Raw genomic sequence first — 23,626 nt, 5'->3', positions numbered from 1 at the left:
TTGGGTTAACTTTACTAGTTTAGGTGACTAGCTAGCGTGCTAGCGGATAGCGCAGCAAGCCTTAGTGGACATCTGGAAATCTAAGCTTACTGTAAATAAACTGAAGCACGTTACTCACCCAAATAAACAGTTTTCAGGAGAGGAATCTGTGTAGATTAATATCCAGCACTCGTTTGACTTTGAAATAGCTAGATTTGTATACTGAGACGCTCCACCGGCAAGCGACCACCCCCGGTGGGGGAAGGGAAACATGGCGCCACCCCTGTTCACTTTGATATAGGCACCCTTTCTAGTGTCACTTAACGCGCCTTATAATGCGATGCGCCCTATGTATGGAAAAATAGCAGAAAATAGGCGTTCTTTGATAGTGCGTCTTATAATACGGTGCGCCTTATAGTCCGAAAAATACGGTAATTGGTCTTATATAATATTCTAATTAAGTAATATACAGATTTTGGGGTTTTCATTGCCTGTAAGCCATAATCATCAACAATAAAAGAAATGAACACTTAAAATAGATCGCTCTGTGTGTAATACATCTATATAATATATGATTTTCACATTTAAGTTGCACTAGTACTTCAGATAGTTCTCTTCTTTGGAGATGTGCTGGTTTTGTGTCGTGACTCCAAGGGGAGCAAACGATGAATGAATGTTTAATCTTGTCCATTCTGCTGACCACAGTGCTGCAAACTAAATCCTACCTGCTTATTATTATTGCATGTATGAGGAGAGACCCACAGACACACCCACCCTGTACAGACCCAATATTTTACCTCAGTTTTGGTTTGGTTTCTAATATGTCCATATTAATGGAAAGCAAACCAGAACTTTAAATGTAGCATTGTATAATTTTCCTGATTAGTCTGGGCCAGTGAAACTGAATAAATATAAATATTGACTCGGTCTTAAGTTTGCTTTAGTTCAGATGCTATGCTAATATTGCTAACATACTGCACTTCTGTAGACTGGAATGACAGTCAGCATACTCGTCATTCTGACGGCATCGACTTAAATTTGTATTGTTTGAACCATTAACATTATCCGTTGCATTTTTCATAGTAAACTAAAGAACAGGTCAGAAAGCCCACATGTATTTGCTGATCAGTAATATTTTGTAAAACTTTTTTTGTAAATAAATAATGTGGTGTTTTTTTTTTTCTTCTGTTCTTCGTCTGAACTCTGTGAACAATGTTATGTGATAAGTCCAGTTATAGATTCAGCTTTAGTTTTAATACAGAATTAGATATTAATTAGAATTTTTGTCCCTTTGAATATATTAATGATAAAGCAGAACACATGTAAGAAGATCACTGTTATGATCTAGGTATGTAGGTATGATTGTGTCTGGCTGTAGTTTTGATGAGATGAATATTTAAATCTTGTTCAGTAGACAAGCCTAGTTTGGTATTGTCATGTATTGGCGGTTGCATATCATGCAGTGTTTTGGATTTTTGAGGTGTCTGGACTTTATTTTCTCTATGTTGGAATGCGAGTGTGTGCGCTGGTGTGCATGTGTTTGTATGAATAACTCTCTCAAGCTGGCTTTTGTCCACTTGTGCTGTTTGGTTCTGTCACACAGAGTTTTATAACAGCAGCTTTGGTTTTAACTGTGTTAATGATTCTGTGTGTGTGTGTGTGTGTGTGTGTGTTTTTGTGTGTGTGTGCAGGTCAGAGTGGTTTGGGTAAGTCCACGTTGATGAACACACTCTTCAAGTCCAAAGTGAGCAGAAAGTCAGTGATGGGCACAGCTGAGGAACGCATTCCCAAAACCATCGAGATCAAGTCCATCAGTCACGGTACAGTCTCTCAGTAAACTCCTACACACTCACTCGTTCATTTGCAGCTGCTTTGGATTTCTTTTTCCTGTCAGATCCCACATTTTAGTTTGATGAAATTCTGCAGTCTAAAATGCTGATGTCACGAATGGAAAGTAACTCTGTAGTGGTATGCAGAAATGTGGAACAAGAAATCCCAAATGCAAATTGCTAGATTGTTTTTATATTTATTTTTGAGACAGTTGTGCAAAATAAACTTTGTTCTGTCTGTTAGGTGTTTCAAACTGTGTATTCCCAAAGGGCTTGCATTTTCTATTGTTTGTTTGTTTGCTTTCGTCTCTAAAGTTGCTGTGCATTTTTACAAATAACTAAACATAAATTGAATTATATTCTATTTAATTCAGTATAATTTTGCTTTTATATGTATTTTTTTTATATAGAAATGTATAGCTCACATTTGATTGATTTATTTATTTATTGTTTGTTTGTTTATTATTTATTTATTTTATAAGCTCAATATTTTTCGCTTCATACTCACAACCTTGGCATGACACTTTTTTACTACTTAAACCATGATTAGGATCCAGGTCATAGAAACAAAACAAAATAAATTTTAATGTAGAATGTTAAATCTAAAATGTCAGTTTTACAGTATGTTTATTTAAAAAAGGCATAGTAACAAAAAATATGCATGTTAAAGTGTTAGGTAAATTATCAGAAACAGTTTATTGTTGTATTCTAAGTTTCTTTCTTCTTATTCACTAATAATAAATAGAAACATAAACTTAAGATATGAAACTGGAGTACTGCGCCTGATCTCATCACTATGAAACACTGTAGAGAAGCTGAATTTGTGTGTGTTTTTGTGACTTGAATGAATATGTCCCTCCTCTGTGCAGACATTGAAGAGAAAGGTGTGAGGATGAAGTTGACCGTAATAGACACGCCAGGCTTTGGAGATCAGATCAACAATGAAAACTGGTAAAAGAACTCTTTCTTTACAATAAATGTTTTATAAAACTCGTCCATTAATTTGTTATTTTGTGGGTATTGCACAGTATATGGGGATAAATTCTAAAAATTCTAAATTGGACAGCAGGAGTCTTCCGATTTGGTGGACAAATGTTTGATCTAAGATTGTATATACATGTTAAAAGCAAATATGATTATAAAGCACTTTACTATTACAACTGATGTCGCTTTACAAAAATCCAAAAATAGGACAAAAGATTAACAAATTATAAAACACAAGCAACAGGGGCGAGAGTAAAATTGTCTGAATGGACCAATAACAGTGCTTTTAAGTTCACTTCTACATCTGATTATAATCTTGTTATATAAACATTCAATAAAAGTTCAGCTAAACTTCTATTAATTTTCCAAATTAGGCAGTATAGGTGGTAAATTAGGCAGGTAGGTGCTAGCGATGGTATGTTTTCTAATCATAAAATAAAATAATTTGTCAGTCAGTCAAGTCATTCAATGCTAAAGCTTAGCAAATTTTGAGCCACTGCCTGTTTTTTTAGGATATAAATTCTTATCATTGCCCTAATACAGAATGACTGTATTAGGGCTGTTAATTTGCTACTGTTCCTGCTGTTTTTGGGCATGCTACTGATTTACTTAAGTGATCATGTGCTCTAATGTTTCATTTCATTTCATGATTCATTTCCTCCCTCTTCTAGCTGGCAGCCCATAATGAAATTCATAAATGACCAGTATGAGCAGTATCTGCAGGAGGAGATCAATATTGAGAGAAAGAAGAGAATCCCTGATTCACGCGTCCACTGCTGCATTTACTTCATTCCCCCCACAGGACACTGGTCAGTATACAAATGGATGCACATTTAAAATACACCAAAAAGCATGTTAATATAATTTTTTTCACCTGTTTCAGATCATCAAATAAATGTAAATATGTAAATATTAGTCAAAGAAAACCCAAGTCGTTTTTATTTGAAGGTTATTATTTTTAAGGGTGAAAAAAATCAAACCTACATTGCCCTCTGTGAAAGTTTTTGCCTCCTAAACCTAATAACTGGTTTGGCCACCCTTAGCAGCAACAACTGCAACCAAGCAATCTTTCACAGAGCTGTGGAGGAGTTGTGGCTCACTCTTCCTTACAGAATTGTTGTAATTCCACCACATTATAAAGTTTTCAAGCAGCATCTCAATAAGATTGACCAGGGCACTCCATAGTCTTTGCTTTATTTTTCTTCAGCTGAGGTGGGCTTGCTGGTGTGTTTTGGGTCATTGTCCTGCTGCAAAACCCGAGTTCGTTTTAGCTTGAGATCACGAACAGATGGTCGGACATTCTCCTTCAGGATCTTTTGGTAGACAGCAGAATTCATAGTTCTATTTATCACAGCAAGTCTTTCAGGCCCTGACGCAGCGAAACAGCCCCAGACCATCACACCACGTTTTACTGTTTGTATAATGTTCTTTTTCTGGAATGCAGTGTTACATTTACGCCAAATGTAATGAGACAAACACCTTCCAATAGGTTTCACTTTTGTCTCGTCAGTCCAGTATTTTCACAAAAGGGGATTATCAAGATGTGTTCTGACAAAATTGAGACAAGCTTTAATGTTCTGTTTCCTGACTGATAGATCTCAATTACTTTCTTTCTCATTTATTACTGAATTTATTTGGATATTGGCATGATGTCTAGATTGGTAAGATAAGGATCTTTTGGTTTACTTCGATTTGTCAAGCAGGTCCTATTTAAGTGATTTCTTGATTGAGAACAGGTGTGGCAATAATCAGGCCTGTGTGTGTTTAGAGAAATTAAACCCAGGTGTAATAAACCACAGTTCGTTTTTACACAGGGCCATGTAGGTTTGGATTTTTCTTCCTTAATAATGAAAACCTTCATTTAAAAACTGTATTTATGTTTAACTGTGTTTGTGTTTATGTTTACTTTTGTTGTCTTTGACTAATATTTAAAATATTTTGATGATCTTAAACATTTAATAGAGACAAACACGCAAAAAAAAAAAAGAAAAAAAGAAATGAAATGGGCGAACACTTTTTTACACCACTGTATTATTGTGATAAATAGCTTTTTTCCCCATAAAGGGTTGTTTACTGTTTCAGTGATTGTTCTATATGTCATTAATATGAGAGAGAGTATCTGAATGAAGTGCTATAAGTCTTTTACCCTGTTCCCACCCTCTCCCGGAAGGTTTCGTTCAGTTCCCGTAGTAAATCTGCAGTATTTCTCCCGCTCCCACCCTCAATCTAAACATTTCAGCACTCTCCTGCCCACGCAGTCCTATAGAGACTAACTGACATCCAGTTATCAGCTCAGTCTTTTCTCACAAACATTATTTCCACTGGAAAACCATGGTCATGATCTTTCTACGCATTTACTTCTGAATTAACTTCACCACAGGCTGTTTAAATGGAATAACCATGTTTATTATATTTATATTGTGCAGAACCTCATGGGAAATAAAGCAGAGAATGTTTATTATTGGTCAGTTACACAGTTGTTTCCGCTTTCTCTTTAGCCATATGCAGCATTTGGTTGTTGCTCTTATCCTGTTCTACTAGGTGTTACACTGGTAGATGATGCACTGTCAGTAGATTTGTCTAAAGACAGTTTGTAATTTAGAGAGGAGCTGTTAAATTGTAGGGCAACAAATAGGGGGTGGTCTGGAATTGTTAGGGGTGTAGTTGTACATGACTTTTCCATGCAGTCTCGTGGCGATAACACAGTGTGCTTTTAGGGGAAGTGAATCATGTCTCCCACCCACAAACCTTAGATGTGAGCTTGGGGTGTAATGGTATATGTATTCTTTGTGAACAGTCACAGTACGTCGGTCACGGTTCGGTTTGTGCAAACACATGCAGAAAACACTGGTGCAGGCAGTCTATAGGAGACTTGTAAAACTAATTAACAAAATGTGGAACTAATGTTCACAGTGTTCAGAGTGCACTCGGAAAGTGTAGCTGTAGCACTGTTGCTATTAGCAACTCGCTACTTTTAGGCCTGCCCTGAAAAGATTACGGCGTACCCTATGCCATAGCCTATGCAAGTCCATCAGTCACTGTACAGTCTCTCAGTAAACTCCTACACACTGACTCGTTCATTTGCAGCTGTTTTGACTTTTTCCTGTCAGATCCCACATTTTAGTTTGATGAAATTCTGCAGTCTAAAATGCTGATGTCACTAATGTAAAGTAACTCTGTAGTGATATGCAGAAATGTGGAACAAGAAAAAAAATCAAGAAATACAAAGTGCTAGATTGTTTTTATATTTATTTTTGATACAGTTGTGCAAATTACAGTTTGTTCTGTCTGTTAGGTGTGTCAGACTGTTTTCCTAAAGGGCTAGCATTGTCTATGTTCTATTTAATTTAGTATCCTTTTTTAAATAACCAGAAAAATAAGTATTTGGCTTTATATGTTTTGTGTCACTGTTCAGTTTGTGCAAACGCATGCAGAATACACTGGTGCAGGCAGTCTATAGGAGACATGTAAAACCAATTAGCATAATGTGGAACTAATGTTTACAGTGTTCAGAGTGCACTCGGAAAGTGTAGCTACTGTTGCTATTAGCAACTCGCTACTTTTACACTGCCCTGAAAAGATTACCGCGTACCCTATGCCATAGCCTATGCTGTAGCTCAAGGCGCACCTTCCTAACTACCGCTGCTACTACTGCAGCTGTGATTGGTCCGCTGGGCCTTGATTTTTCTCTTTTTAGTTTGAAGCCTACAGTAAACTTGTATAGTTGTTGGATTTACAGAATGTGGTAACTGTAGTGGTTTAGGTTAGAGAGTATTACTGGTAGCCATGGTATTTTGTGTGTTTGTGTTTGTGTGTGTGTGTGTGTGTGTGTGTGTGTGTGTGTGTGTGTCTGTGTGTGTCTGTGTGTGTCTGTGTGTGTGTGTGTGTGTGTGTGTGTGTGTGTGTGTGTGTGTGTGTGTGTGTGTGTGTGTGTGTGTGTGTGTGTGTGTGTGTGTGTGTGTGTGTGTGTGTGTGTGTGTGTGTGTGTGTGTGTACCTTTACATCTTCACATAATTGTACTGCAAAACTAATGGTTAAAGGCACAAGGTAGGTTCCACTAATAGACTAGTCTGTATAAAATATGTACGCTCCTGCTGTGCTTTATAAAGATATCTGTCCACTTATGTTGTAGCAGAAGATGAAAAGTTAAAGATCACGTCCAGAGGGACAGATAGGACAGACTTGCTCCATGTTCTTTTGCTGCTGTTTGTTTGTGTATCTGTGTTTACTTGACCTTTGTCCATTTACGTTTTTGCTGAAGGTTTAGGTTGTAGAAGAGGCAGAAAACCTTTGCATTTCTACAACTTGCAGTGTTTACCTAAGTCGATACCCATTTATCAATCCCCCTATTTTACGCAAGCAGCGGCGCAAATATACAACTTTCAACATCATAATTAGACTCTGCTTGTCACAGTGACTGATCTGTGTGGTTTGGCACATGTGAAAGTGAATAAAAATGCATTATTCACTATGATAAGTCTAATCTTGCTCAGGGCTCCTGTTCATGCATGTGTAATTTTATTGGCTTATGAGAGCTAGATGAGAGAATGGATGCATCTTTGCCAAGAATATAAAGATTGGTTTATTCTGATATTGATTAAATGTTTGTTAAATCCCATGAGTTGGACATTTAACCCTATTTGGCCTTTCACTACATATTCACCCTAAAATACTTGAAATACATTTGGCTTTTTTGTTCAGTAGCTTCTCAAAGACAGCTCACTGAAACTTGCAGAAGTTTGTGAAAGGACAGAATATCATGTATATTTCAAATTTTTCATCAAGCAGCAAAAGAGCTACATTTGCCTTGTCATTGCACATGCTCCAGTTGTCTAGCTGGAGCAGCCCTAATGCATATACAGTAAATGAAGTGGGCTACCATCACATTTTAGCAGAGTCTTCCAACTTTCAGTGTTTCGACCACTTTGTTGCAGTAGAGCTCCCTCTAGTGCCTTTCAAGCGCCATTACCATACATTATTTACAGTCTGCAGCATTATGACACATTCTGCTGTGTGTCATCGCCAGTCCAGGAAAGTTGGAGGTGGTAACATGGTGTGGGGGATGGTGTTAACACCTTAAAATCATTAAAAGTAGAGGTCTGCACTCACGCGGGACCCGTCAGAATAGCTTGGCAGGAGCAGGAGTTTAATCAATCGAGATGATGCAGGAGTGGGACCACATGTAAAAAAAAAATGCGCTAAAAAATAGTCTAGACAATTCTAATAATCACACAATGATTTCCATGCATAACAAACAGAAGGAAAACAACCAATCAATCAATAAGATTTAATTGATTTCAATTTTATGTATATTTTTTTATTCCTGAATTAATCTCTTCATCCAGTGTACAGGTATAAATCCACCTCTTCTACAAGATTCTTGATCTGGCTGCAATCATGATTAAATCTTAAATCTTGATATGTGCATTCAACACTGAGAGTAACTCAAAGTAATTCTAAAATTAACTTAATTTTAGAATTGAAGTGACTAAAAGAAGTGAGAGCGGGCAGGAGAGGTTTTAAAAGTGTCACAAAGTGTAAAGGTATGTCTATGGCCCTCCCTTCATTACCACAATTGTCCTTCTTCTAATAGTATGTACTACTGATAGTAGTAGTATGCAGTAGAGTCTCATTGCTCTCTTCTCAAACTGTTTTTTGCATGCAAGTGTCTTAATGGCCTTTCCAATCACCGTATCTTAACCCATTCTAACACCTTTGATTGTGAAAGAACAATTATATTTGGAAGTTATGCTAAAATAATGGTAAAGGAAATATGCAATCAGCTTTTACAATTCTGTTTTACTTCATGTATCACATGACCGTGTCCTTTGGGGGGTCATGGGGGTCAACATGGCCCAGAATGTCAAAAAGATGATTACATTATCTCCTAGAATTTGCAGCAGTTTGCACAGATTGGTAGTGACAACAGACTGAAAAAATAGAAAAGTAAATATGAAAAATAGACATGTTTACACAAAGCCCTTGACTTGTTCCTTGCCCTGGTTGTAACCTTTTACTGCAGTCCAGTCACAATACAAGCTTTAAACTAGTTTAAAACATCAGGTGTGAACCCAGCCCTGCCTTATAGGTATATGCAAACAGCTTTTAATATATCACGTAACAAAGCAGTTACTGAGATAAAAACAAAAAAAAAACAGCATTTTAGATATTTATATATCCTGAGTGTGCAGGTAGTTACTTGCCCAAATATCCATTTGAACATCAGGAATTCTCCAGACTCTTAAAACGCCTTGGTTAAAATGTCTAACTAATTACACAGTCTGCTGTACATTTAAGCTGCATATAGCTTGTGCATTTGTGTATACATTCTCATGTTATGTACTATATGGTACAAACAGCTTCAACTCCAAAATAAAGCAGGCCCCTTTACTCCTGCTGCTGTGGGGTAGGAAAAGTTTTACTGGATGTCTGCCAGCTGTAGTGCTTAGATAATACAGGCTGATTCTGAAAACAGATAAATGTTTCTCAGTGTTTAGAATGGACCTCTTCGTGTGTTTTCCATTTGTACTCAATTTTTCCTTTACTACAAGCTGAGGCTTAGTGTTCGTATGTAGTTTTACAGCTTTAACCCTAACATTGAGCACATACTGAAAAGCTCTTGGTCTGTTTCATACAATCAGAAAAACTCTAATTCTATAGGGTACCCAGTGAATACCCTGGTCTGGTACTTAGATGTTAACAGTAAATTCTTAAAGTCCTGTCAGTTCAATGCCTACATGAAGACCCAGGTTTAGCAGTTTACTATGTGGTTGCTCTTAATCACATTTTGTCTGCTATGTCTCTTTTTACACAGTGTATCCTGGTGCTTTTGCTTCCCCAGGTAAACCGTACATTCATTCTTGACCTTCCATTAGAAGTAAATAAGAAAACTGAACTCATTAGACCAGGCAGCCTTCTTCCATTGCTCCAGGGTTGCTAGTTGATTTTTTTTTTTTTTTGAACACTGCTCTCGAGCCTGGAACGGTACAGAGTACAGAGGCGCTGGTCCTGTTGAAGTCTGTTTCTGGGTTTCATTTCAAGCAGACTGGGTGTTGAAGCTATCCACTCCTGGTGCCATGTGTAGGGTCATGAGTTCAGCTTTCAGTGCCAATACTGATTGCATGGTCAAAAGCACTCATCTGGTGCTGGCCTGCATAGATAAAATGGATAAAAGGAGCCCCTGCACTGTTACTTGCCTTGCATCCCAAAAGCCCTGTTCCTCTGCCCTTTCGTATTTGTATCCTAGATCATAAAAAAAGCAGCAAACGGCCAAAGCTTTTCAAAGCAATCCTATATGCTAAAAAGTGACCAATGGAATTTCCCAATCCATGAATTTTACTGGTCAGATAGAATTATTGTGTGTGCTCTGGTCAGTCTGCAGCTAATGGAACCCTATACACCATGGAGTAGTCAAAGTAGCCCTTCTGTTGTTTTTCCCATCTGTCAAAGCTGATGTATGTAAGTTTTTTGATTTAAGGCCCTCTCTGGTTATAATGTGTAACTGCACCGAGCATGCAAAAGAATCATTTTAAACTGGGTGGGTGTGATGCGGTCTCCTTTCAGAGCGGATGAATCTGAATCCGGTTATGTTCAGTCGGAGAGAGAGAGAAAGCACTCAGGCAAAACTTCACTTCATCTACGCACCTTGTTTTTACTTTGAGTGAATGACCAACTAAGGTCTGAGTTTCCTCTTCTGAAGTCTCCATTGGTCTACCAGCCACTTGTGTTCAGTAACAGTAAACCGGATCCTCTTTTAGAGGCTGTACGTGTGACGTAAGATGCGTGACGTGGCCAGAAGAACTCCCGCAAAAAAAAGCGATCCGACACCCCAGTTTTTAAAATGAATATATTGGGTTTAGCAGGGATGGTGGTTCCAGCACACTGGTACCATTAAACACAATATTTTATCCCTTCTCCACTCTGCTTCTACTTCTGCTTTCAGTTCAGGAACATAGGAAGATAATATCACTTTAATTGCCTTCATTGATCATGTGCATTGATGAGCTTTGTGAGCCCAGAATCCCCTTCCTGGATTGTGGTTTGTTCTTCCTCAAGCCACTAGCATCAATAGCTAGTTACTACTGCTGCCCTTCACAGCCCTGTGCCATAATGATTAAGTCGCTTAGCTCTTCACACCTTCTAATTTCTCCTTCATCCGCATGTTCCACAATTCGCACACCACCCAACCAGTATCCCAGGCTTTGCTATGCGGTGTTGTTGAACCTTTTTCTGCTACATCTGTAAAAGCCAGCACACATGTATGCCTACACTGTGCTGTGTGCCAGCTGAAGATTTTTTTTTTTGTTCCACCTGCTCTGGTCAGTGTCACACTAAGTCTTGTTATAGTTACACCACAAATGAAGGGTTGGTGTTTACCCACTGTTGCAGATGTATGTGTGGTTTGTGTGGGAGCTGCAGGGTTTCTTTGGGCAACTATGACAGTTAGAGAGCAACGTACAGGCTGGCCATGCTGTACAGAGTATTTTAGCTGTACTGAGTATTTTAGCTATACTGAGTATAGCTTAATTACATATTAAGTGTCATTAAGTAATTTGGGTGTGCAAATAAACTGTATTTATGCCATTGGTTACTTATCACAGTACTAACCTTTCCTATGCAGTACAGACGTTATATGCAAATTCTGTCATTTGTTGCCGTTTCAAGATTGTGGTGTTGAACAGAAACTAAAACAGAATTTGTGATTAGCTCTCCAGTTTTGTTTTTGCACATTTACCGTATTTTTCGCACCCACCGTATTATAAAGCGCACCATCAATAAACGTCTATTTTCTGGTCTATTTTCAGACATAAGGTGCCCTGGATTAAAAGACTCATTTTAAGAGACACTATAAGGAACATCTTATTCAGCTAATGGTATCTAACCAAGTCAAGTAAAGATACGCTAAATAAACAAAACTGTAATAATAATAAAAAAAAAAGACTTTCTTTTAAAGTCAGTCGAGCGCTGAATGTTAATCTACAGATTTCTCTTCGAAAACTGTTTATTTTTTTGAGTAATTTGCTTTCATTTATGTACACTTAGATTCACAAATTTCTCCACGGCTAAGGCTGGAGCATTAGCATTAGAGGATAACCGCTCTAACAGTGCTAGCCAAGGATAGGAGCACGCTACATGGCAGATACTACTCTGCTGGAGAAACTTTACTGAAACTCCTGAATAACATTGCAGTTTGGCGGTGTGGCTGAACTGCTCTTTACAACCTGACTGGTAAAACACACAAATAAGATGCACTGTGTTAAAAGACACACTGTTAATTTTTGGGAAAATTAAAGGATTTTATGTGCGAAAAATTAGTAAGTATCGAACATTTAGATTCTGTTATTGTGTATTGATTATTTACATTATTGTGCCATTGCATTCTTAGTTATCATACAACTTTTAAAATCCCATAAAGATGGAATTAGGGAGTTGTGAGTGTTTGAATGCACCTAGATGTTAACATAATCGTAATAAATGTAAATTAGCTTTAGAAAGTGTAATTCTTCCCATTTCTCCTTCTTTCACTCTTTTAGTCTGCGGCCGCTGGATGTGGAGTTTATGAGGCGTCTCAGTAAAGTGGTGAACATCGTCCCGGTCATCGCAAAGGCAGATACTCTGACCCTGGAGGAGAGAGATTTCTTCAAGAAGAAGGTCAGCAGCTAAACATTAATTAAACCATCTTTGTGATCTAAGAAAGGGTTACTGGTTTTAATGATATGCTGTCCTTATTGTCATTTTTAAAATGTGCTGCTGAAAGTAAACTGCTCTGCTTCTGCAGTCTCCATGCAAAACACACATCAGGACAGCAAAACACAGCTGTTATTAAAACAGTAAACAATAAATTATATAAAAGCATATAATACAATATAATAATATTAAAAATAAATAATGGTTCAGTTAAAATCACTCAATAGCTGTGGTGAAATCTTTTTCAGCTGTTAGAGCTTAATTTAATGATCTCCACAAAACTGCTATACTCTATTCTTATTCCCAGTTTGCACTCTATTTAAATACTGAATAATGTTAATATGTAATAAAATTCATCTCAAATCTCATTTAAACTTTTTCCAAAATATTTTAGTAATGCTGTAATTAAATCTTGTTCATTTGGGAATTGCAAGTTTGCTTCAAGCCCTTTTGAGCTTTTAGCCCAGAAAACTTTTTTTTTTTTTTTTTTTTGCATGATTGGGAACAGCTGGCCTGTGTTTTTACGGTTGCTATGCTCGGCTGCTTTTGTAGAGGTTCAGCTGGCTTAGTAAATTTGTTGTCTCGAGACCCTTCTAGTCACTTTCAAAGAAGCTGATGAAGACCAGCATAAAGCACAGGAATCCGAAAGTAAATTAGGGCCAAAACGATGTGCTTTATTTTCCAGTCTGTTGAAACATTGCCTTTCTATCTTTAACGCTCTTAATGTAGAGCACTAGCTCTAGGGTCAGCAACAGTTCTCTGATAATACCGATTATGTTCAAACATCTTCATTCTACACAGATTTTAATTTGGAAATCATGGTAAAGCAGCGTGTGCTATGTAAAGTCACAATGTTTTGTACTGAGCAATAAAAAATAAATAATATAGAAGAAAAGTTAAAAGACGGATAGACTTTTTTTAACACATTCTAAAATTGATGTTGAGCGCTGTAGATATGGTTAAATTTTTGTTTTTAACCCAATCCCTTTGCCCTTTCGTGAACATGTTTTCAGAGATTGGATTGGTGATGTAAAATATAAATGTAGATGGACAGACCCCCCTGCCCATGCTCTCCATTATTAGTTGTTTGTATTTGTGCACATTCACTTCAAGCTGAGAAACACAGACAGAAGGAGCAGTATCACAGAAATATGTTGGGTAGCCAATTGCCATATGAATGGAAAAGAAACTCTGTCGGAAAAGAAAGTTCTTTAGAACTTATTTTTAAAAAAATGTTATGCTTTTTAGCCATTGTCTCTTTCAGCTCTTGTTGGATGGTGTTGAAACGTTTGACTCCGGGCTGCCCCCTAGTGGATACATTTCTTAATATCCACATGAATGTGAATATGTTCTGGCCACCGTCCTTCATTCTGAACAAAAGAGGCAAACTAAAAGATTTGACATTTTTGTCCTGCATCTGGTTAATTGATAAATAAGCAATAATAAATTATTTTTATTGCTTGCTAAACTATTCCTTTAACCATCATGTAAACTATGTTTTGTGGTTTTTGGTATATCATGCTGTATGACAATATAAAAATGAAAGAAAGGAAAGTGTTCTAAAGTGAATTCAGAATTTTGTTTATTTGATGGATAACACTGTGTTGTACAGTGTCGTAGCTCACATAATCATGTTAGTGTCAGTGTTGCAGAAGTAAGTGTTAAGCGTTTGCTGTGTTTGTTTGCTGGCCGTGAGTTCTAACAGCAGGTCTGTGTCTCTCTCTCTCTCTGGGAAACCCTCTGAGCTTTCTGAAACACAGCCCAGATTTTCTGGCTCCAGCTCCACCAACAGACGAGTGAAAAGGAAAAAATGACAATTTTATATGCAGGACTCTCTCAAGGGTCAAGTCTGATTGGATGAGCAGTTTCATCTGAGGTCAGGGATTGGCCAAAGCTGCTGATGTGGCAACTACGGAAATGTGGGATGTCACTTCCTGTCTTTGACAGCAAGGCGTAGGCATATTAAAGAGATATTTGATGGTGAAGCCTGAAGGAGGGAATGTGAGAGGCGTAATTGAAAAAGACAGCCATTCATTTAAACGGCTATTATTGGAAACGAACTACAGCAGCGCTCCATGTGTTCATAAACACTGAGGAGAGAAATCCTCAATCATCTGCTCCCTTTAGAGCTCACTGACAGCCACTGTTAGAACAGATCTGCTGTTTGAGGGAAAAGCAGCTAACAGTTGCAATTATTCTGTCAGAATTAATGCTTTATATGGTGCTACTCTCTAAAAATGAAGATGCTTCAAATGGTTGTAATTGTGATGAGCCCTGCTATAGGGGGGAAAAACACTTTTGATTCCATTAATCAAATTTGAACTTTTTATTTGAAATAGGAGAGAGAAGGAGAGAGAGGAGATGAAGAAAAGAGTATGAAGAAGAGTATGAAGTTCTAAAGAAACTTCGTTTAATGTAAAGTTTAGTTATTGAATTAAATGATTTCTACAATCTCTGATTTCTGATATCAGACAGGAAGCCAAGGGGGGAGCGGGGAACCCAAATCAGAACATTGAGATTTTTCACAAAGTGTTTAGACCTGGGCAGCTCAGTTAAATTTCAGTTCAGTTTTTTTTTTGTGTGTGTAATCTGTCATTACTTATCCACTGTTGTACTACCTAGGACACTACATATGTGACAGTGTTTTGTTAGATAATGTTCTGCACAAAGTTGAACTGGCTTTTTGAATTTTGTTATAGGCAGCAGCTTATAATAATTGTTCGTTCTAATTCTTCCTATTTATTTATTATTATTATTATTATTATTATTATTATTATTATTATTAGTAGTAGTAGTTTTTTTCCTCTTCTTTATCAGGTTTTGTTTATTTTAATGTTGGTTTAAAACTCAATCAGTATCACAGAAAATGGAAATATTATTTAAGACCATTTGGTACTTTGGCAGTCCTGCTAGGAAATTAAATCTGTATCTCCATAAAGCTCGTCAGCAGAGAGAAGTATAATGTGCTGTAAAATGTCCTGGTAGATGCGCTGACTATGGACTTGACAGTGGATCAACAACAGCAGATGACTCAGCTTCGCAAACCATCACTGATTATCAGTACATTTTGAGTTTAATTTGTAAATCAAGGGAGCAGAGTCTGGAGAAAGAGTGGAGAGACATACAGTCCAAACTGCTTAAGGTCTTGTGTGAAGTTTCTACAATCAGTCATCTAATCTGCTGGTGTTGGTCCACTGTGTTATCTGCATCTGGATTGATATTTCATTTTCCAGCAGGACTTGGCACACTGCTCACATCGCCAAAAGTCCCAGCTGGTCTCATATAATATTACATTTTCTGAGATGCTGGCTTAAATTTACTTTTCAATATTATGAATATTTTTTGAGATGCACCTGTATTAATCTGATGCTACCTTTTTCACTCATCCTATTGATTGAATGTATGTGTTAAGATATTCTCTTAGCATAAAGTACCTTTACTCACATACAGGTGTGTATTTGTGTGTGTGTTCGTGTGTGCAGATCAGGGAAGAGCTGCGGGCCAACAGTATCGACGTTTATCCTCAGAAGGAGTTTGATGAGGATGCAGAGGACAGACTGATCAATGAGAAAATACGAGTAAGTGCAGTCTACAGGCAGCATTGATCCACTGTTAGAGGTGTACTGTGTTCTGTACTGGTCTGATGGAGTCTTGGATGAGTCGTGGCAATATTAGGCGTTTAGTGATTTCTTTAAAGTGATCTTTCAACAGAGTAAACATACATGTTTAGTAGAAAAATAATTGGTGCAGCTTTATTTTTATTTATTTTTTTAAATCAACAGTGTCAAAAAATATAGTGCAACACTGCTAAGGTTACGTTGAACGTCTCTTAGATAGTTGCACCATCACTAGATGCTCTTGTAGCCATTATTAAGCTTTTAGCAGACTTATGTTTGGATCAAATTGTTGGTATTCTGAATTAAACCTGACACTTAATTACAGTACATATTGTAAATACGGTTAAAGTCAGGAATTTTCAAAAGCTTAATGTTAACCTGCTTTATTCATCCACAACTAGCCCATCCCAGATGTGTGTGGGTTCATTCTCTTGGAACAACCTGTTTTGTCCAGGTTTCAACCACCTTGCTTTTAGTTTGTTAAAATATAGAATTAATGACATCCTTCTTCATTATTCACAATCACAGCCACATCTTCACTTCTCCAAACATATTTCTGTTTATTGTGGTCATTTATGTATTGAATACTTTGTATCATGAAGCGGTTACAAATGCTATTAATTGTATTAAATAATATATATGTTTTGGCCAAAACACTTATATAGTATAATAGTATATAAGTTCTAATCCAAAAACAAGAATGTTCCAAAATGAATACAAGTCTCAGATTGGCACATAACCTCAACACACCTCAAACTTCTGATTATAATGATTGCATTGTATCATGGCAGATGTTGGTACTGAGTAGTATCTCTGTTCTATGAAAAATAAAGAATTGAGCATATTCTCTGGATCTGCAGGAGATGATTCCGTTTGCGGTTGTTGGAAGTGATCAGGAGTACCAGGTGAACGGGAGGAGGCTGCTGGGGCGGAAAACCAAATGGGGAACCATAGAAGGTGTGACTTTTGGCGTCTTATTCCTCTGTATTTTTTCTCACCTCTGCTTAATTCAGAGACTATGGCTACAGTAACTCAGCAAGTGAATTTGCAACACTGAGGCTTAGTTAACGTTATGTAACACATTGGCTTAGCTAACGTTGTGATCCTTAGCCTTATACAGCACACATATTTCAGCTGGAAATCACTTTATTTCACACTTTATTTCATTTGATAGTAAAGTGCCACACTGCAGTATGACTTAAAACTTGTCATTGTTTGATATACATTTTTTGCTCTCTCCACTACTGTATTTTTCACCACTATAAGGGGTACTTAACATCTTTTAATTATCCCTAAAACTTGACTGTGTGCCTTATGTATGAATTTTACCAGTCAGGTTGTAAGGAGCAGTAAAGCCAGTCTGCTGAAGTGCAGCGTTATACAGGAGTTTTACTGGCATCGTGGCTGGAGCAGTGTTAGCATAGCCGCTAACCGTGCTTAGCACTAGCTCTGTGAGGATATCAGACAACAATCTGTGTGTTTACCATGTTAGAACTATGAGAGCTACGTGAAACAAACCGCTAGCTAATAATGCTCTGGGTTAACTAAACATTTAGGGTTTCTTAGTGTAGCGCTGTTGAGTGTCATTTACAATCGATAAGCGCTGCTGCTAACTGTGGTGTCAAGTGATACCAGTGGCTAACACTGCTAACTAGGGCTGGCTAATGCTGCTGCTAATCAGGGCTAGTGCTGCTGCTAACTGCAGCTAGGGCTGCTGCTAATCGTGCTGTTGAAAACATTGAAAATCTAAGCTTACTGTAAATAAACAGAAGTGCTTTACTCACCCAAATAAATTTGTTTACTTAGCTCTCCCCGTGATGAGACCTGCTCAATTAAAAGGGAAACATGGCAACACCCCTGTTCCTTACAAGTGTTGCTTAAAATGTGTTTTATAATCCAGTGCGCCTTGTGTATGAAAGTAGACCAGAAAATAAACATTTATTAACAGTGCGCTTCATAACCCCATGCGCCTTACAGTGAGAAAAAAACAGTAATTTAAGCTGATTTTAAATATTTGTGCCAGTGTTTGTAAATGTGCTACCATGGAAATCAAGCCACAGGCCACACATTGTATTTTTTTGTTAGTAACTAGCAGCAGTTTTCTTTGTTTATCAAAAGCCTGTTTTTTTTTTTTATTCCAAGTAAGATAGTTTGAAGGGTATAAATTCTAAGAGGATATCAGTTGTTAAAAAGACAAATGCCCTCTTTTTGTTTCCTAATGAGCTCACTTCACAGTCTCTTAGCAAATCAAAGATTTTTTCTTCAGTTTCAGTCAGTAGTGAAAGGCTGACTTTCTATTTTTAAAGAGTTTCTGAGGAAAAATGACATGTTAATTACTCTGTGTGTGTGAGGAGCGCAGTTCCTCATATTAAAGCCCTCTTTTTACACTAGCTTTAATTTCCGGCCCCGGAAGTTTCAGAGCTGCTGCTGTACGGTGGCTTTCTCCTGCTCATTTATTGACTTTGACACAATCTATAATTTATACACACAATTCTCCCGCTGCACGTTCGTCACACAGAATTTGTCAGGACGTCAGCCTTATCTTTCCAGGAAGGCTTCAGGAGAAATTAAATTAATGAAATGCGTGATGTCTTATCACATCACCTCTTACCCTCATGCCCCCCCTTGTGGCTAATAAAAGAAAAACCTGCAGAAATGATGCTGGGAGAGTGCTATAAAATATCGTACTCAATATATTGTGACACTTGTAATCTAATGTTTAAAAAAATCATATGATAGCAGCAGTATTCTGTCTTCAAAGCAGTCTGTTATTAATGTGAAGCTTTTTTTTTTGTGTAAAATCTTCTGATTATTTTGATAGATTTTTGTTTTGCTATTTTGTATTATTACATGATAATTTTTTTACCTTAATATTTCTTTATAAGTTGTTTACAAAACTGACAAAAGTTTACAGACTTCTTATTTTACTAAATGTTTTTTAATGTAAAACTAAGTTACTTTAACATTTATTCTGCTGCAGTAGAATATTCATAAAATTAATAATGTATATAGGTCCATTTCTTATTGTTTAAAAAGTAGAGAAACAGGAATGAATGCATGTATCATTGTTCTTTGAGTGTAACTGTAGTTTTATGTGTTTGTTTTTGTTTCTCTGTGCAGTTGAGAATATTGCCCACTGTGAGTTTGCTTACCTGCGAGACCTCCTAATCAGGTATTCAGAAATCTTTGTCTATTTGTTATAATTTGGAATTTGTGTTTTTTCTATTTAATATTCAGAAACTTTAACCCACAAAATATAGACTGTAGCCTAAAGCGGATTTCATCAGTAAATGCCTTTAGGCTGAAATGTTGTTAACAATGTACACAAAAGTTATAAATAAGTAAATTATGGCAAGTTTTAATTCAGGATGCCAGACATTCATGTGAAAACACTGATATTTAATCTTTAAAATACCTTTTTAGAAATCTAAAACTTTCATGACAGCCAAGTAACTATATATTTATTACAAGATTAAAAAAATAATAATACGTCGCTAGCTGTTTTCAGTGTGTCCCTTGTGGACCTTTTAGTGTTTAGTTAAACTGACAGTGTGGAAAAATTATGATTCTGCCAGTAAAATACAGACATTGACATTGGACCTGAAAATGTGCCTGGACAATGTTGATGATTTGGCTTTGTGCTGGCTAATATGACTTTAAATCAATATCATGATTACTAGAATATTTTACCTCAAGTATGAATTGTGAACATTATTTAATAGGTTTGTTAGCATTTAACATTTGTTAATGCTAACAAACCTAATTTGCAATGAGAGGTTTATCATTTAGATTGCAACTATGTACTATTTTATAGTTTTTTATATTTGGTAAATAGATTAAAAAATAAAGTGGCAATTAGTCAGCATCTTAAAATGTGTGTATACCTTAGTAACTTTTGCGCCAATGTAGCAGAATACCAACACTGAATAATAAACTATAATTAAGATCTGATTTCAATCCCTGACTGTGATTTCTGTACAGAACCCACATGCAGAACATCAAGGACATCACCAGCAGCATCCATTACGAAATGTACCGCGTCCGCCGTCTTAACGAGAACAACCTGCAGGCTAACGGACTGGCCGAACACAACCCATCCTCTCACGAGATGTAGAGCCTTCATACCTCTCTCTCTCTCTCTGCCTCCGTCAGTCATCCTCTTCTTCTGTGCTCCTCCACCTGCACTCCAGCTGCCACTGCTGCGCTCCGCCCTGTTCTTCAGCCGCAGCAGGACCCGCCCATTGACTGTGGACTCAGCTTTCATCATTTCCCCTCTGAGGACCATTTCCCCCTCACACTACCCTACTTAGAGAAGAGTGAAACACACACACACACACACACACACATGCTCTTTCATTTTGAGCCATTTGCCTTTTACATTGATTTGTTTAATCTCCGCCCACAAATGTGTTTTTTATAGAGCAGGACGGTCTAATCTTACCAGCAAAGGGCTTGAATGGCTACAGCTTTTCATGTCAGCCAATCAGAAGCTCATGTGTGTTGTCAGCTGTTCGATGACTGATCAGTTAAATAAACAGGTGGAAATCAGGTGAGCTGCTGGTTGTTTAGAATGTTGACCTGCAGGCACACATTCTGGAAAATTCCTATTTAGCCTTATAAGAAACTCAAGTACACATCTTAGTAAGACTATAATGTATTTTAATATATATTATTAATTAAATAATATTTTGTAATACTAAAATTATAATAAATGTATTTATTTAATTTATGCACATCTGTTATTTCCAGAATGCTGTAGAGTATCCTTATCAATATTAGCTCCACAACACAAAATGAGAAAAAAAAAAAATCAATCTTATAAATTAACAATGAATAGCACTGTCTAAGAACACCACAGTTTCTTACTGGCTTGAATAGAAGTTTTTTAAACATACTTTTTTAGTTGCAGAAGCTAAAAAAGAATACGTTTGTTGGCGGAGCATAATGGATAAATCAGGTAAATCATTTTAAATTTAAAATTAATCAAAATGTGGAGCCTTAAAACTGCTTTCAGAAACCTTTTCAGAAAGCCTAAAGATTTTGGGAGAAAATGATGAGGCTTGCAACAAAGCCCCAATTCACTTAAGACCACCAACAGTGTCTGTTGGAACATTAGGTTACTTTATCCAACACCAGTGCACAGGTATGTGTGGGTGTGCGTATGTGCCCTTGTGTGTGTGTGTGTCTGCTTTCTTACAGCAGTAGTTCAAGTAAGTGCCATGACTTAAGGATGAATGAACGCTAATGATGCTCCCAGATTCATTCATTGTCACGTGCATTAGTCTCGGCATTAACATTTATCGGCTAACTGTCCCTGAACTGTGCTGCATCCAAAATTACACATCACTCTTCCTCCACCACATGAGCACTGCCACTTACCTGTCCACTTCCAGAGTGCTTTTAGTATGCCCAGTGTGCCGCAGCACTGCCGAGGTGGCCTCGAGGGGGTTAACTTGTGTTTAATAATGTTTCTTTTAATTGTTTCTGATTATGGGACACAGCATGGTTTCTTGTTTTCACTGTGCTCTGTATATACTTAAACCATCAACAGATCAGATCAGCTTCAGATCAGATCAGTGCTGCCCTGATTAGAGGCGGGAGGGTGAAGGGATCAGAGATGGGTAGTAGATTGCACATAACTGATGAAATTATTAGATGTTAATTGCTGATTTTAAACGTTTTAGTGCCAAAATTCAACACTTGCGTCCAGTCCAAGGACATTTCTGAGATGTTCCAATGCCTGTGGGCTTATTTATTGGTGAATATGGTTCAACATGCAAAAATAGACATTCCGGCTAGATCAGGGGACCCCAAATATCCATAAAGGGAAGGTGTGGCTGCACTCTTTATAACTAACCCATTGTTTATTGGAGAGAAAATGTGAAATCACACTGGCCCTTTGTGGATAAGATGGGTGAGCCGTGCACTAGAAGATCAAGAATGGTCTGCAGGACAATTTGGTAGATTTGCATAACAATACAATATACATAACTTAAATTTATCCCACATGTAGATAATCAGTCAGTATTTCTTGGGTGTCTTGAATTTGTTTCTTTTGGATTCATAAGGCTAATGTGGTTTACAAACATTAGACATCAGTTTACACCAACACTTTTTTCAAAATGCATTAAGAGACGTATTTGTATGTTTCAGCTCAGTCTAATCTCTACATTATAATCAGTTGAAATGAGCAAACTTCATTGTTTAGCCTGGGAAACATTGTTTAAAGTGGTCGATCCCTTATATGTAGATCCCAGTATAGTAAGGTGCTGTAATGTTTCTAGGTTGCTGTAATTCTTACTATGCCCTGAACATCATTAACATTTACCAAGACTTGCGAAAAAGCAGGATTTCTCAGTTTAGCCAGATAAACTTAAACCTGAACCCAAGCTAAGCTAAGCTGACTAAAACTAAAATACTGAGAAAAGTGTGTTGGCTTGTATTTACAGGAAAGACCTCTAGGTTTAGCAACATTAGCCTTGTAGCTCCAACAGAAAACTAAGAAAACAAATTTTCATATTGAAGAAGATATATCTGTTGTTCAGTCAAAAGTTATTTCGCCAAACCCAAATCTTTTGAATAAAGATAAAAAAAATGAATAAAAAAAACACCATTCAGAATCCTCTGCTGTTTCTGCATTGCCTAAAAATATGTATAAACCGAGTAACAGTCCAGATTTATTTGAGCAGCACAAGGATCTCTGTTCTCTTCTTCAGTTAAACATGGTCTGTCTAAGACCGTTTTTATTTGAAATCAGTATTTTCACGTTTTTCTCTACCTGTCCAGATTTATATACAGTATATGTGTGTTATCACTCTGACGTGAATGCCGCCACTGTGCCTTAATAAGCCCCTCTCGCCCTTCCATTATAGAAGCCATGCCTGTCCTGAGAATGGAGAAAATCCCACTTGTTTTTATTAAGGCCTTTCCCAAACCTTCCAACTGCTTTTAATTAGAGCAATATTTGTGTTGTCCTGTGCTGTATATCCATAGTGATTCATTTTTTTTCTACTGGTATTAAGAGTAACACAAATATCTTTGATATGTTATTTTAAAGAAATAAAGATTAAATATGAACTTTATTTGAAATGTTGGTGTGTTTTTAAGCAAATATTCTGACATTGTGTGAGTATTTGCTTGGTAAGATTATTAAAAGGTTGCAAACTGATCCACTGACTTTATAATAAAACAAAATGTTAATAAATAATGATACTAGACTCACATGAGGAGAGAACTTAAGATGTTGTTGATAACATTAAACTACTACATTTTGTATTAAAGTTAATATTTATTTTAGTATCAGTATTTACTGCCCAGATAAGCAATACACAAAATACTTATGTACAGTGGTAAGAAAAAGTCTGTGCACCTAGATGACACAATTACACAACTCCACAAGTCCAATTATAAGAAAAGGTTAAGGTGCCAATTGCAAGTTTTTCTATTCTTTGCATTTTCTCTAAAGAGTGACGACATGGCCTCAAAACACAACTCTCAAATTACCTGAAAACAAAGATTGTTTAACATCAT

The 23,626-nt window shown here is 36.9% G+C and overlaps 1 protein-coding gene across 5 annotated transcripts in view; it reads left to right on the top strand.

The window, feature by feature from the left end:
- The window catches only part of septin9a (septin 9a), a 167,029-nt gene extending 143,851 nt beyond the window's left edge, over positions 1–23,178 (top strand). For all 5 annotated transcript variants that reach the window (XM_022671920.2, XM_022671938.2, XM_022671926.2 and 2 more), the window contains 8 exons: positions 1,671–1,799; positions 2,678–2,759; positions 3,464–3,601; positions 12,326–12,443; positions 15,962–16,057; positions 16,957–17,053; positions 19,217–19,268; positions 20,078–23,178. In XM_022671920.2, the coding sequence (XP_022527641.1) occupies positions 1,671–1,799; positions 2,678–2,759; positions 3,464–3,601; positions 12,326–12,443; positions 15,962–16,057; positions 16,957–17,053; positions 19,217–19,268; positions 20,078–20,210 (845 nt within the window). In that variant the 3' untranslated portion in view covers positions 20,211–23,178. The remainder of the gene's footprint in view (positions 1–1,670; positions 1,800–2,677; positions 2,760–3,463; positions 3,602–12,325; positions 12,444–15,961; positions 16,058–16,956; positions 17,054–19,216; positions 19,269–20,077) is intronic.
- Positions 23,179–23,626: the final 448 nt, after the last annotated feature.

The sequence above is a fragment of the Astyanax mexicanus genome, chromosome 19 (genome assembly GCF_023375975.1).
Source record: "Astyanax mexicanus isolate ESR-SI-001 chromosome 19, AstMex3_surface, whole genome shotgun sequence".
NCBI lineage: Eukaryota > Metazoa > Chordata > Actinopteri > Characiformes > Acestrorhamphidae > Astyanax > Astyanax mexicanus.
The sequence above is the reverse complement of the archived record's forward strand: the minus strand, read 5'-3'. Positions and strand labels throughout refer to the sequence as shown.